Source organism: Oncorhynchus mykiss, chromosome 14 (assembly GCF_057628025.1).
Source record: "Oncorhynchus mykiss isolate SJ-2025 chromosome 14, ASM5762802v1, whole genome shotgun sequence".
NCBI lineage: Eukaryota > Metazoa > Chordata > Actinopteri > Salmoniformes > Salmonidae > Oncorhynchus > Oncorhynchus mykiss.
Window position 1 is genome coordinate 14,050,850 of NC_143035.1, and position 15,269 is coordinate 14,066,118.

The window sequence follows — 15,269 nt, forward strand, 5'->3', positions numbered from 1 at the left end:
TATATATATATACACACACACACACACACAGTATATACCTCAGTTTTTCAAATCCACATAAAGCTAGCTAGCTCAATACAAACACTGAATGAAGAAAGTGTGACAATAAATTAAAAACCAACATTTATTTATTCTAGTTTGACAAAAACAACCGAGATGATGTTCCTTCCTTTATAAAACAGTGATATCACGGCCAAAATAATTTTGCGAGACAAATCGTGGGGACCTGACCATTAGCGTCAAAACAAGTTGACTGTTGCGTTTGGTTTTTGTCTCCTGAGGCTCCATCTCTCCCACTGAAGAGATAAGCGATGTCCTCGACATTCCTACAACACAATTCAATTCCTGTTGACTGGACAGGGGTTTAGTAGTGCTCCTAACTGGTCATCATGCGAGGGGCGATACTCATGGACATGAGCTCCTGGAAGAGCAGCTTGCAGGCGTATGGCATTCTGACCAGTGAGATCTGACAAGAAAGGGTGGAAACAGTTACATTGTACAAACATCTTATTCGATAAATCTTCAACAAAACTAAGGCTATAGAGGCAAGACTTTTTTATAGTCCTGTCGGAACACTTTAAAATCTATTTCACTATACTGTATTGTAGTTAGAATTTAGAATTGACATTCTGGTTATAGTAATAAAGATATAATGGACATAAACAACATGTGAATAGGCCGGCCTAAGTAATAAACAGGAATAACTGGGAGACTGGTGGTGGTGTTGTTCCGTACCTGTGTTTTGTTGCGACAGCCCCTGCACTCGTAGGTGTGTGTACGGGTGTTGGCGATGGCCATGAGGCCACAGAGGTTGCAGACGTGGACCTGGTAGGGGTCAGACGCCTCGAACAGCCTCTCACGCAAGAACTGAGCCGCGCCGTGGGCTATCTGACAATCACGCTCCATCTCCCCAAAACGAAGACCTCCATCACTGGGTGCAACATGAGAGCATGGTTAGTTAAAGTGTCAATCTGCAGTTACTAAATCAAGTTTTGGACTTATAAAGTAATGACTTATAGCCATTGTTTCTTGAAGAATATAACTTAGAAATGCCTCATGAGCTTAGTTCAACTGTTGTACGCCATCATAACCCAAAATATAACCATGTTTTACTGCATTATTGTTGCCTCAAAATATGGTTAAAACTATAATGTTGATATCATGGATGGTCAGTCCTTGCATCCATTGCTGTCTACGAATTTCAGTGGTTACATTTCTCCAGGCCCATCCCTCAGCTTTTTACCAAAACAGAGGTGGGGTGCCTGCTTTGTTATTGTTTCAATTAAGGATTCTAGATTTAACTGGGCGAGATCAGGGCCTGTATTCATAAAGCATCTGATCTAGAAGTGCAGATCTAGGATCAGGTCCCTCTCCCACTGTGCATTTATTATCATCTAAAAAGACAGAACTGATCCTAGTTCATCTCCTACTTAAAGTTGCTTAACGAATACAAGCCCAGGAATGCCTGCCCAGTGCACTCAAATAGTGCCATAAAAGGGAAAAAGTCCTACATTAAATAATTCTTAGTATTCTTACCGTGATCTGCCCTCCATGGGCTGTCTGTTGAGGATCTGGACAGGGCCTCGGGCCCGAGAGTGGATCTTGTCGTCCACCATGTGCTTTAGGCGTTGGTAGTATGTGGGACCGAGGAAGATCTGAGAGGTAATCTTACGGCCGGTAAAACCGTTGTACAACACCTAGAAGGGAAAGACGAGGCCCGTTAATTGTACTCTATAGACAGACTAGTGTGAAATAGCTACTAAGGAAGTTAGATGTGAATGGTAAAGGAGGGTGTTGTCCTGACCTCGTTGCCCCTCAGGTGATATCCGTATTCAGACAGCAGGTTGGAGACCTTCTGCACGTTGACCGCATCGTTGAAAGGTGTGGCGTCACCAATCTCCCCTTTGTTGGCTGAAACCTACACGGTGAAAGAGGGTGAAAACAAGAAAACTCCCATCCATACACTATACTTTATTTCCATGACAAAAAGTCTGACCTTTAACAAACAAATTCACACTGACCTTTGTAATTTCTAAAATATTTAATCTAGGTACCTTATTAGTTTACTGTCACATTCTTCAGAGGTCTCAACATAGGAGTAACACAAGTTAAAATTAAGTAGGGGGAGGAGTTATTAGACAGGTACCTTGCCCTGCAGGCACTCGATCAAATGGCCGACTGTCATACGAGAGGGGATGGCATGGGGGTTGATGATGATGTCTGGGGTAATTCCCTCGCAAGTGAAGGGCATGTCCTGTGGAAAGAAACGGAACAAAGGACATAGTTCCCTTACAAAAACTTGTGTGAGGGTTCCAGTTTTCTAAGCCAGTCTTTCTATGGCATAACCCCTTGCAGGAATGTTCCACGTTCTACAGAGACTTCCATGTTCTCTCTAAATCAGTTTTATAGTATTTATTGGGACGTGGTTGACTTAGCATTTCCTCTGAAGAGGCCTTTGGCTTTATTTATGTTTAGGCTCAGTGTAAACACAATGTCTCTAGGCCATTGACTAAACATCATGATAAACATTTACAGGCTCAATGTCATACTGTGTCATCTACTTAAGAGTGAGCAGTCCTGTAGACTATGCATGAGGAACATGTGTTTAATACGCTACCTCCTGTCTGTACTGAATACCACAAGTACCCTTCTGCCCGTGTCGACTGGCAAACTTGTCACCAATCTGGGGGATACGAACAGAGCGAACCTGCAAGAAGAAACAAATGGAGTTTGAGTTAAATCATGCCACAAGTTGGGCCATGAGGCTCCATATCCTTATGGCCCAAGGTTAGAGGGTGCAATATTCAACCAGTGGAGCTCATATTTCATTTAGTCAATCTGTCAACATCTCGGATTTGGTATCTCGGGCTTGTTGCTTCTATGGAAGCAATAATGCTTGTAAAACTCAACTCAAACCTGCCCATACTACGGACGACCTTCCTGCCTACTCTAAATTTGACAAATAGGTAGAGCTGCCAACAGGGATAATTTATTACGGTTCGTTTGTCATTTTTACAGCCTACTAATGCATTGTCAACTTGACACAATATGCCTACTGTGGGAAGCTAGAGGACTCAGGACACACCCTGATCTTGCAGAACTTGTAGCCCTCCTGGTTGAGGGTGACCATGACTTGGTCCACGATGCCCGTCTCGCTGGTGCGGAGGAAGGTGCTGCAGTCCCTCTTGGTGTAGCGCCGGTTGGTGCTGTCCAGCTCGTCGTCGTTCTCCGGCAGGGTCACCGTCTTGCCGATGATCACGTCCTCGCCGGAGACGCGCACGCCGGGAGCTATCAGGCCGTCGTCGTCCAGCTTGTCGTAAATGGCGTGCCTCATACCTGGGGGAAGGCAGGGGCATTGGATTGTTCACTGAGCAGTTCTGTTTGTATGACTGCCAATTTAAATGGAAGCTGCCGATGGAACATTTTATGAGATGATGGAAATAGTAGGCTCTGATTTTCTGGCCGACTCCTCTATACTTGTAGATGCCAAGATGCCTAGGACGTACCCGAACATGTTTCGCGTGTGGGTTTTTCAAAGACTTCCTCCTGATCAAAGCCTTTCTTCGACTCTTGTTCTTTATAGGAGCGGTAGAACACAGACCTGAAATAAACACCATTAATTACACCACCGCCTTAAAAGTCATTATCACAGCAAATTTCTATCTTCAAATCACAGCGCAAACCTGAAGAATCCACGGTCCACCGCAGAGCGGTTCATGATGACAGAGTCCTCCTGGTTGTAGCCAGTGTACGCCGCAATAGCCACAATAGAATTGATACCTAAACCAGGCACAAATGAGAGGATTTCAACGAGCCAGAACTTTAAAAAACAAAGAGGCATAAATCTTTAGGTCAGAGTTAAGGAGTGTTTTTGGCTGCTACTTCTGCAGCGCTCAAGTTCTCACCTGCTGGGAGCTCTCTGAAACGCAGGTACTCCATAGAGCGAGTGGTGACTAAGGGTTTCTGGGGGTAGTAGAGCACATGGGCCAGGGTGTCCATCCGCACGTGGAAGTTGGTGATGTACACACCCATGGCTTGTTTACCCATAGCAGACTGGTACGTGTTTCTGGGAGACTACACAGGGGAAAAGATGGGGGGGAATGGTATTAATAAGATTACACTTAAAACAGAGGCATATAAATTACAAATCGTGCGATACTGTATACCAAGACTGAAAAAAAAAAAAGTATGTTTTATATCCTTGTCTTTTCATAGACAATACCATTGCCACCGCACCTAATCAACCATGCCAACTTAAAAATATATTTTAGGAGCGTAATATTTTTAGCCGTACCTGGTTGTGATCGGGGAAGGGGATGATGGAAGCACAGACTCCCAGGATCATGGAGGGGTGGATCTCACAGTGGCTGTATGTAGAACAGTAGGCCACGCCCTTCTCCTGGAGGTCGTCAGGGGTCATGGCCAGCATCACTGTCTCCTCCTCCAGGGTGTCGATGTACTCCACCACGCCGCTGGCCACCAGGTCCTGCCAACTGTAGTTGTTGTACTCCCTCTCCTTCAGCTGGTCGATGTGTCTCCTCTTCAGCAGCAGCTTCTGTTTCTCTACGATCAGCAGAGGACGACAGATCCTCCCGGCGTCTGTGTAGATGCGGATCTCCCTCTCTCGGATGTCTCTGATCATGGACACCTAGAAACAGGCGTAAACACGGATCAGAACAACGTAGCACATCAGGATAAGGGATATTGTGTTTGTAGGTTAATTCAAATGAATAATAATAATAAATAATGAAAATGTTAGAAAAGCTGAAATTCCGGGAAAAAAATCATATCCCTTACCTCAGACACAATGATGTCCATCTGCCTCCTCAGTTTCCTCAGTGTGTTCATCAGCTGCTCTGGGTCCTTGTGTATTCCCACCCAGCAGCCATTCACAAAGATCTTTGTGGCACTGTTAGTGTTGAATTAATGAAGAAAAAAATTCAGTTAAAATGCAAATAAGAGAGGTTGACAAACTATACAAGTCACTCAGCATAAAAGACTGAGAACGCTTAGATATCTTCTGGACTGATAAAGAGCAGTGTGCTGCCATCTGCTGGACTAACTCTGCGATGGCTGCAGGTGAGATCTCCTCCAGGTTCTCCATGCTCCACTCCTCCAAGAACTCCAGGATGGGAGAGGGCTGGGAGCCCACAGAGATGTAAGCCATGAGGGCCAGGTTCTTCACCAGGCCTACAGCATGACCCTGGAGAGACCAGATAGACAGAGGGAGGCACAAAGACAGGAACAAAGTAAGAAGGGACAATAGCATTTCAATGACACGCCTTAATTGACGGAGAGCTTAATTCTTTGAGGGTAACCTCAACCTTAAAATATGGTATGATGCAACAATAGCCCTTGATATGAACACAGATGTCATTTGGGTTGGTTTTGAACGTACCTCGGGGGTCTCGGCAGGGCACACCATGCCCCACAGCGTGTTGTGAAGCTGCCTGGGCTTGGCTAGCTTGCCGTCTCGACCGATGGGGGAGTTCACCCGTCGAAGATGGGAGAGGGTTGAGGCAAAGGTCAAGCGGTTCAACACCTAATGAGATAAAGAACACAAAAAGTTCTGGTTCGGAATGACAACAATCATCTTGTCACAGCATAATGGCAAACTGAGCCTAAACTATATAGGAATGTGTACCAGATGTCTTCTGCACTGTGTTACCTGGGACACTCCAGCTCTGGCCTGATGGGCCTTCTTGACGTCACCCCAGTTCCCCGTGGCAAGAGAGTACTTCAGGCCATCGGAGATGATGCGTGTCTTGATGGCCAACTCCAGGTTGAAGTCTTTCCCTCTGTCAATGAACTTCTGGGCGTAGATGCGGATCTCTTTCAGCAGGTTCTTGAACATTCTAAACGTGTCCAAATAAATGAAAAAGAGCTTGATTCAAGTTACAGGCTTAGTATCCCATTGACTTCATAAATATTCCCCAAATGCTCAGTTTGGATAGGAGTGTGGTTTGCACAAAGTAGTCCTGCATCTGTGAATCATAGCTTTGTAGAGGTATTCCTTTAGGCCTTACCCTCGGAACAGGAAAGCCAACAGAGGCCCAGCCAGGTCCAATCTTTTGTTGCCGTAGTGATCCCTGTCATCCAGCTCTCTTCTGCCCAGAGCAGCCAATAGCAGTCTGTGGACCATGTACCTACAAACAGACCCAAATATACAACACTGTGTTAGGCTAATACATCAAGCACAACAACAACATATCGGTCTTTATGCAATCAGTAACATCATACTGTGATAATCATAAAATTACATATAGAATCTCCAACAGAAACCTGGTGAATTATAGGATCTCTATGATTATTACATCAATATAACATAATAAAAAACACACCCTAAGAAATAGGCTTTTTTGGTCTCACAGAAGTCACTGACTCCGACATGGGGGAGCACCTCCTTCTGCAGCACCTCCTTGGCGTACTTGATCCTCCTCTCTTTGGTGACACCGGGCTTGGCACCACGAGAGCCGATGAAGTTTAGGGCCACGTTCTGCTCCTGGATCACAAAGGCCTCATCCAGGGAGGGCTTGACCTGGTGGAGCACAGCACATCAGATTAGAGGTGTGGGTGGGCGCTGAGACAGAGGGGGGGGGGGGGGGGGGGGGGGGGGGGGGGGGGGCAGGAGTATGTTTCATGTGTCAGTTAAAATGTAGAACTTTTACCATCTCCATCATCTCAGGGTCGTCAAAGTCGTAGATGATGTGCTCCAGGATGTCTCTGTCGGAAACAAAGCCCAGGGCTCGGAACACTATGATGATGGGCACCTCCTGTCTGATATAGGGCAGAGTGGACACGATCCTCTGACCAATGGCACTTTTCTTCACCCCCTGGGGGAAAAGAAACAAGGAGAGTCAACATTTGGGTGCAGTAGCAGAGGAAAGAGAACCTAAATGCAACTTTGCCAGCAAATTCAGACAGGATATATTTTGGTGTTCAAGGTTGTTTGTTTCTCACCTGTCCTCCCCTGGCCATCATGCTGACCCAGATGGAGCTGGTGGGCCGCGAGGAGTTCTCCAGGCAGGAGCGGCACTCCCCTGTGTATGCGTACTTTGAGTCCTTCTTGGCAAAGACGTACACTGTGTTTGTGGCCATCTTTTCTTGGGCAATCAGGACCTTCACACCAAACACAACAATTGTTATCAATAAAACTTCCTCTTCAAGCAAAACCGTGTGTTTCTCAGGTGCTTCGTGAAAAGTATTGAAGAAACATTGGTACCCAAACAAACAAGGCCAGACATACAGTACCAATCAATCAAAGGTTTGGACACACCTACCCATTCAAGGGTTTTTCTTTAGACATCAAAACTATGGAATAACACATATGGAATCACGTAGTAACCAAAAAAAAGTGTTAATCAAATCAAAATATGTTTTATATTTGAGATTATTCAAATAGCCACCCTTTGCCTGGATGATAGCTTTGCACACTCTTGGCATTTTCTCAACCAGCTTCATGAGGTAGTCACCTGGAATGCATTTCAATGAACAGGTGTGCCTTGTTATAAGTTAATTTGTGGAATTTCTTTCCTTCTTAATGCATTTGAGACATTCAGTTGTGTTGTGACAAGGTAGGGGTGGTATACAGAAGACAGCAGTTGCAAAAACCATCAAGCGCTATGATGAAACTGGCTCTCATGAGGACCGCCACAGGAAAGGAAGATCCAGAGTTACCTCTCCTGCAGAGGATAAGTTAGAGTTACCAGCCTCAGAAATTGCAGGCCAAATAAATGCTCACTGAGTTCAAGTAAGACACATCTCAACATAAACTGTTCAGAGACTGCGTGAATCAGGCCTTCATAGTCAAATTTCTACAAAGAAACCACTACTAAAGGACACCAATAAGAAGAAGAGACATGCTTGAGCCAAGAAACACAAGCCATGGACACTAGACCGGCTGTAAATCTGTACTACTTGGTCTGATGAGTCCAAATTTGAGATTTTTGGTTCCAACCCCCTTGTCTTTGTGAGACGCAGGGCAGGTGAAGGGATGATCGCCTGACCTCAACCAAGTTGAGATGGTTTGAGATGAGTTGGACCACATTGTGAAGGAAAAGCAGCCAACAAGTACCCACCATATCTGAGAACACCTTCAAGACTGTTGGAAAAGCATTCCAGGTGAAGCTGGTTGAGAGAATGCCAAGAATTTGCAAAGGTGTCATCAAGGCAAAGGGTAGCTACTTTGAAGAATCTCAAATATATTTTGATTTGTTTAACATTTTTTTGGTTACTACATGATTCCATATTTCAGAGTTTTAGTGTCTTCACTATTATTATACAATGTATAAAATAGTAAAGATAAAGAAAAACCCTTGAATTAGTAGGTGTGTCCAAAATGTTGACTGGAACTGAACATCCCACCCTCCACCCCTGTTCGCTCTTTCTTCTACCTTCTCAGAGCCGTTGATGATGAAGTAGCCCCCGGGATCTAGCGGGCACTCGTTGAGCTCACAGAGATCACGGTCCGTCAGGCCGCTGAGAAGGCAGTAGGTGGAGCGCAGCATGATCGGGATCTTGCCGATGAAGGTCTTTTGGTGCTGGGTCTGCAGCTGGTCCTCTCCCTCCTTGATGATGGTCTTGGTGATGTCCACGTACAGGGGAGCAGAGTACCTGTATAATACATATGTGAGCCTGGTTGGCACTGGCAGGAATAAAGATTGCCTATGACATGCACGGGAAATATATTGTGATAAAAAGTTGGCTCCAAATGGGCCAACTTACGTGAGGTTCCGGAGTCTGGCTTCGTTGGGCATCATAGGTGAAGGTGCTCCATCTCTTTCCCAGTGAGTGGGTTTGGAAAGGTAGATCTGTTCAAACTTCAGCAGGTAGCGTGGCTGTAGAACAAAGCAACAGGCTCATTAGTAACAGGCCATGAATTAGTGCCCTCAGAGAGAGGCCCTACATAGAGCAGCGTATCAGAAAGTTCCTGTCTGTCACTCACCGGGTCCTCCACCTCTCCAGAGGTGTGCTGGGCCTCAGCCTGCAGGTCAATGGGCGGGGCGTCCTCCACAATCCTCTGCACAGACATCTGGATGAACTCATCAAAGGAGTCCAGCTGCTGTCGCACCAGACCCTTCTCATCAAAGTAGGAACTGTAGGGTGCATCAGAGAAGATAGTGTTATTTGAACATAAGCAAGCTGCATAGTGTATGCTCCATGATGATCAAAAGAGAGAAAGGTAGGGAGAGCATCATTTTACCTGATAACAATCCAGCAAGCTTCCTGCCATAAATCGGGGGTGATTTCATCCTCATCCTCATCGTATTGGATATCTGCAAGAGATCACGGAAAATACATCAACAAAGTGAATGCAGACACAGTGATTTAATGTTAGCCTAGGCACCGGATCTAGTTCATGGAGTTTTCTACAGAAGAACAACTGATAGACACAAAGAAAGGTATTTCAGCTCTGCAGATATCAGACAGCTTTTTTTGCACATAATGTCATTATGTGATGCTCATATAGATAGGCCTAGTTGAAAGTGTGCTATAGCTAGCTAACGTTAGGTGTTTAGTTTGGTGAAACCATATTTGGTATGTAACAAACGAGTCAACCTACATTGCGCTAGCAAGCTTGCTTGCTATCTCTTCTTGTTGATGCTCCTGGCGCCATATATTAGCCTATTTGCTAACTTAGCTAGCTGACTACATTATGTAAAATAGCTGAAATACCTTCATCTTGGTCATACATGGTTACTGCTTATTCCCTCTCGTGTTTGCCTAAATAAGCAGAATCCGACGTTTAAATCATCAACAGTGTCGGATTCAACGTTGTCTAACGTTGCACACTTTGCTATCTAAATTAATACAAAAAGAAATATTGACGGTCTATCGTAAAACGTCATTTCCTGCCAAAACTGTTATTTTGCCGTGCTAGAAATGAGTCTTAACTAAATATTTATACTATTCTGCTCTAATATTAACTATGATAATCATATCATTTTATCTAATACATAATATGTTATTATTATTATCAGATGTCGAATCTTAATAGTTGTAAACGTAAATAAACAACATTTCCACCGACGTCAGTTCCGTCAGGATATACATGGACTTTTGGTTGCAGCAACTCACATGTGTAATGGATTTAAACTACAGCTTCACAGACTAGATATTTCGCTGGATGTATAAAAAGGAAGCATCCGCTTGGCGTTTCCACTCATGACCAAATATGGTCGTGATAGGAAGCCCTTAGCCCACTGGCCGGCAGTGGGGGAAGATGGAACGAGCTGGATTTCGCCGACACTCTGCAAATGTTTTCATCGATCAAACATTTGATCTCAATACCGTTTTCTGTTCCCAAAACTAGAATCTGTTTTGAACAGAGTGGACTACGTTTTGTGGACTTTACCCTTTACCCTAGTTTTTAAAAATAGCGTTTAGGAGTGCAAAGACTAATGAAATTATTGCGCACATGCACTTCACAGAGTATGCGTTCCCTAACGAAAATATGCAGATGATGCTAGAACGCGCCAATAGAATCTCGCTAGCTCGTGCTTGGCTCTACCCACCTCCTGCTTGCTCTGCCCAGGATAACTAATTTGTTCCCGTTGGAAAAGACTGTAGAAAAGACGTGCTGTGGTATATCTTGGTTTAGTTATACACATTTTTGATAATTCAGTTAGGGGCGGTAATGACTGCCAACCGCCGTTAGCTCCACCAAAGAAGAAGAAGAAGCAACAGCTCGTGTTGTTATTCAAGGTTATGTTATCATTGTTTAATGTATGGTTCAATTGTGTTACTTTGTAAAGATGTATAAATTGTTGCCACCCCCATTACGGGAAATAGTTACATCTACATTTTTTCGACATCTATCAATTCCATGTCTATCTGTAAACCAAAGTACCAAATCGATCTCATCACCACTACCACCTCTACCAAATATGTCTGTGTTTGAAGGAAACATGTTCCATCATAAACTCCCTTTTGTATTGGATGACCAGTGGTGGAAAAAGTACCCAAGTGTCATAGTTGAGTAAAGATACCTTAATAGAAAATGACTCAAGTGAAAGTCACCCAGTAAAATACTACTTGAGTAAAAGTCTAAAATAATTTGGTTTGAAATATACCTAAGTATCAAAAGTACATGTAATTGATAAAATATACTTAAGTATCAAAAGTAAAAGTATACATCTTTTCAAATTCCTTATATAAAGCAAACCAGGTGGAACCATTTTCTTGTTTTTTAAATTTACGTATAGCCAGGGGCATGCTCCAACATTCAGTATGTTATACAAACTAAGCATGTGTTTAGTGAGTCTGCCTGATCTGAGGCAGTAGTGATGTTCTGTGTGTGAATTAGACCATTTGAATTAGACCAATGTATGGAGTAAAAAGTACATCATTTTCTTTAGGTATGTAGTGAAGTACAGATACCCAAAAAACTACTGAAGTTGTACTTTCAACTCATTGTACTTTTACACCACTGCAAGAACGACCAGATTTTACAGCACTGTAAGAGAAGCAATGGGTGAAATTCAAGATCTGGGTAAAAATGTCAACATTCAAGGGAAATGCAACTCCATAGAGCCGGAAAATGAGGGGGAATTTGTTTTCCTGGACTACATAGATCAAGAAAATACTCACAAGGACCAACTTCATGGTTAGCTCCATGTGATTACTGTCCCCATGATTTCCAAAGAAGACAAGAGGTTGCCGCTGAGGTCAGGCTCTGAGAAGCAGCAGAGAACTCTGGACTGTGGTCATTGAAAGATGGGACCAAAGTGTCGACAGCTAGCCCCGATTCTCTCATCGAGTTTCGTGATATAGACATCCTTCTCGAGGAAACAAGCAAAAGGATGAAAAATAAAATCTATGGTACGCTAGATATGGAGGATTGACACCTGTTGCAACGGATGTGGCGCAGTCATGCACTGCACCTGATGTGGCAGGCTATCTACCAAGTGAGAAGTATAAACTTTTGCTAGAGGAGAAGGAATTGAAAAAAGGCATTTGTCATCGTTGTTACTTGCTCACACACCACCAAAAGACATTGACTGTCAAGATGTCCAAGGAGGAATATCTGGATATAGTCAGCAGGGTCAAATCAGAGAAAGCCTTGGTACTGTTCATCGTGGATCTCCTGGACATCCCATACTCCATAGTACCAGACTTGCTATAGCTTGTTGGAGAAAACAAACACATAGTGGTTCTGGGTAATGAAGTGGACTTGCTCCCTGGAGACTGAAAACTACTTGCAAAATATGAAATGTCAGCTTTCCCAGTACTGTGCTGGTGTAGGCATTTCCAGTGATAATATCAAAGATATCCCGTTTTGGTTCTAATGAGGGGGTATGGCATAGAAAATCAAATCGCCAGAGATTGTGGAAGTACAATGGAGACGTGTATCTAGCGGGAATGGCCAACACGGGGAAATCCACATTGTTTAACACTCTACTGGAGTCAGACTACGGCAAATCCAGAGCCTCGGATGTGATCCACAAAGCCACCATATCTCCATGGCCTGGTAAGATGGAGCTCTGCCCAGCCTGCATGTTATCCACAGTTACTATAAGATACATTATGATTTATGGAACACTCTTCTTTGTCTATTGTTGCTGCAATCATTAGTCTTGAATGAGCTTCACATTCCAACCACTTTTACAGTCACATTGATGGAGGGTTTGAATCAGACTTACATTTGTTTATTTAAAAGTCTCTAAAATGTAGATTTTCTTCAATTTACTTTCAAATGTAATATTATCCAAAGATATAATGCCGAACCTTCTGAAGTTCCCCATCATCAACCCCATTCGGTACTGCATGTTCAGTAGGTCCTAGAGGCTCCAGAGTGCCTCCAAGCAGACGGAGAGTGATATCTCCACAGGAGCTCAATCGACTGGAACAGTTCAGCAAGCAGGGCTACCTAGTGGGTAAGAGATTGGTGTTGGCTGTTGGTGACAGAACTGGTGGTAACCCCACAGGGTAACCTAAACACCAGGGGTTCGAAATGGACATCCCATACAGCTCAACCCTTGTTGTTAATGGTTTGCATGGTTACTCATTGTAATGTAAGCTAATTATTTAAAAAATCCTATGTTGATTTAGGTAGTATTGGGAGGACGTTCCGGACCGTCATAGAATCCAAAAGAGGCCTGATACAGTCTGGCCTCTGGAGAGGACATGATTGACAAGGAGGAGGAGAAAGACCGTACTCTTTTCAACCCTTCTCCAGATGTGGGCTTGACGCTCAACGAACTGAAAGATGCCCACTGGCTCTATGACACCCCTGGCATCATGAAAGACGTGAGCGACTTTCTGCTTCCGCTTGGCGCCACTGCTGGCTGTTACGCCGGGCTAAAACGACTTCAATGTGGCCAGTATAATTGTTGTCTCATAGATTACAGTGCAGCTCATAATGGAATCCTGTACCTTCCTAATTGAAACAGCGTGTATACATGTTGTAGCTGTTTACTAGCACTAGGAGAGAACACTGCTGACTAATTAATACCACTCGACTTAGTTTCCCTTCTGATGCAAGAGGGTTGGTAGATACAAAAAGTACCTTTGCATGCCCTCTGGGGGAACAAGGTGTGCCTTTCTATTTCTTCTATTACTAGGCTATACCACAAAGTATAATGCCAAGCAGGATGCCATGATACAGTTACGCACACTGCAATAGAACAGAATTATCTATAAAGTGGTCATTGCAATAGATTTATGACTGGTTTATTATTGCATTGTACCACTCTAGTAAGGGGTTTCTTACAAGAAAAGCCCAGACTAGTGTTGAACAATGCCAACCATTCAGCTCATAATCTTCTGTTTATTGCTATAAACCAAGGCAAAGTCCCCCCCTACCCCCTTTCTCACTCTCTCATGCTTGATAGGTCCTCAATCTGTTGACCGAGCAGGTTAAGGTGGTCGTGCCCACACAAGCCATCGTACGCAGGACGTTTGTGTTGAAAACTGGAATGTTGCTGTTCCCGGGAGCTCTAGGATGAATTGATTACCTTCAGGTGAATGCCTTCTTTCATTATTAAACTTTGACATCAAGACAATGGTGCACACTTTTGTCTTTATGACATATATATTACTAACTGCTGGTTCTTAGTCCTTGCTTCTAACCGAGTCTCAATTCACATCACCAGTGTGGACAAGGCTGACCGCATCTATCAGAAGCATGCTGGTCAAATCCTGCTGGGGTTAAGTTGATGCTGCTTGCTCTACTCTACTCAGTTAAGGAATTAAAATCTCTTTCTCAAGTGCTACTACAAACAAGTTTACAAATAATGTTATCAACATGAAGAACTGTGTGAATAGGTACCAATGGGTTGAGAAGAACCCATGAAGGAATTCCCCCCTTTAGTCTCCAAAGAGTTTGAGCTGAAGGGGCAGGGCTTTCAGAAAGCCAGCCCTGATATTAAGATGTCCTCTGTGGGTAATACACACATAATTACAAATTGATCAACCAGATGACCCAAGATTGTCCTTTTCAAAAGAGGCAGGTGCTACTGATACATTTATTCTGTTCTTAGGTTGGGTGAGAGTGACAGGAGTGGAGGGGAACCGTTTCCTGCTGCGTGCCCATGCTCCAGAGGGTACAGGGCTCTCCTTGAGTAGTCCACCTCTACTCCCCAACTTCATTAATCCTGAAGGGAGAGCACATCAACACATCAGTCTGTTGCTTATAAGACCAGGAAACCCCAGGGCCTGGTGGACACCAGCCTGTCCTACCTACATAGGAGCAGAGAGGCTCAATTTGAAGAAAAACTTAAGTGCGTAAAATCTAAATGGAACAACGTGCATTTTCAAAAGGCTTTTTGTACTCAATGTCTAATGTTGATACCCTACTTTAAGCTTGTGGATGGTTTTCAGCTCTGGGTTTTGTAACATTGTAAATGTAATGATTGTAAATACCCTACATATAAACAGCTGTCGTTATTTATCGATGCGTAGGCTGCTAAAATGTACATTGCTTTCATTACATTTAGACAGCAGGCACCATTAGTGTAATATATTATTAAACATATCAGTAACTGCTGAAAAGGTAAGAAATGGGAAGGAATCACACACCAACAATACCTCTGGATATTAGGCCAACTTTTATTAAAAAGTGTAGAGCAGAAAATGGTACAGGATGCTTTGTTTTAAACTGCACAAAATGGTTTTTAAAACAGCCAATTGTTTTCAAAAAGTCTTAGGGACAATGGCCAATAACTCCCCACTTTGGTGAAGGTGTTAATAGAAGTTAGTTGTCAATTATTATATTGAAAAAGAGTACATTTCTTCACTAACTGCAAATGACAGGTATAAGCTAACAGTAA

General features: G+C 43.5%; 1 protein-coding gene and 1 pseudogene across 2 annotated transcripts; one reads left to right on the top strand and one right to left on the bottom strand.

Moving 5' to 3' along the window:
- Positions 1-110: 110 nt before the first annotated feature.
- LOC110488858 (DNA-directed RNA polymerase II subunit RPB2) lies at positions 111-10,011 on the bottom strand. Its single transcript, XM_036943016.2, has 24 exons — positions 9,676-10,011; positions 9,203-9,275; positions 8,945-9,095; positions 8,725-8,837; positions 8,394-8,613; positions 6,961-7,119; positions 6,669-6,833; positions 6,342-6,538; positions 6,027-6,146; positions 5,669-5,855; positions 5,399-5,542; positions 5,064-5,203; positions 4,798-4,909; positions 4,295-4,648; positions 3,906-4,074; positions 3,684-3,780; positions 3,507-3,601; positions 3,086-3,336; positions 2,618-2,707; positions 2,147-2,254; positions 1,805-1,918; positions 1,537-1,697; positions 736-931; positions 111-466 (listed from the first exon to the last, which is right to left on the bottom strand). Exons 1-24 carry the CDS (start codon positions 9,692-9,694, stop codon positions 377-379), a joined length of 3,525 nt encoding a protein of 1,174 aa, XP_036798911.1. The 5' UTR covers positions 9,695-10,011; the 3' UTR covers positions 111-376.
- A 1,665-nt stretch (positions 10,012-11,676) lies between these two features.
- On the top strand, positions 11,677-14,890 carry LOC110488859 (nitric oxide-associated protein 1-like; annotated as a pseudogene). Its single transcript, XR_016486295.1, has 5 exons — positions 11,677-12,469; positions 12,713-12,875; positions 13,051-13,248; positions 13,833-13,961; positions 14,094-14,890. The product of XR_016486295.1 is annotated as a nitric oxide-associated protein 1-like (transcript).
- The last annotated feature ends 379 nt before the right edge of the window (positions 14,891-15,269 follow it).

Bases quoted from the DNA above. Each gene is read 5' to 3' on its own strand.
- LOC110488858 (XM_036943016.2), bottom strand. The intron at 6,834-6,960 runs GTGAGAAACAAA...CTTTTCCCCCAG, and splicing joins TGATGGCCAGGGGAGGACAG to GGGGTGAAGAAAAGTGCCAT. The intron at 467-735 runs GTACGGAACAAC...CTTTCTTGTCAG, and splicing joins GCTGTCGCAACAAAACACAG to ATCTCACTGGTCAGAATGCC.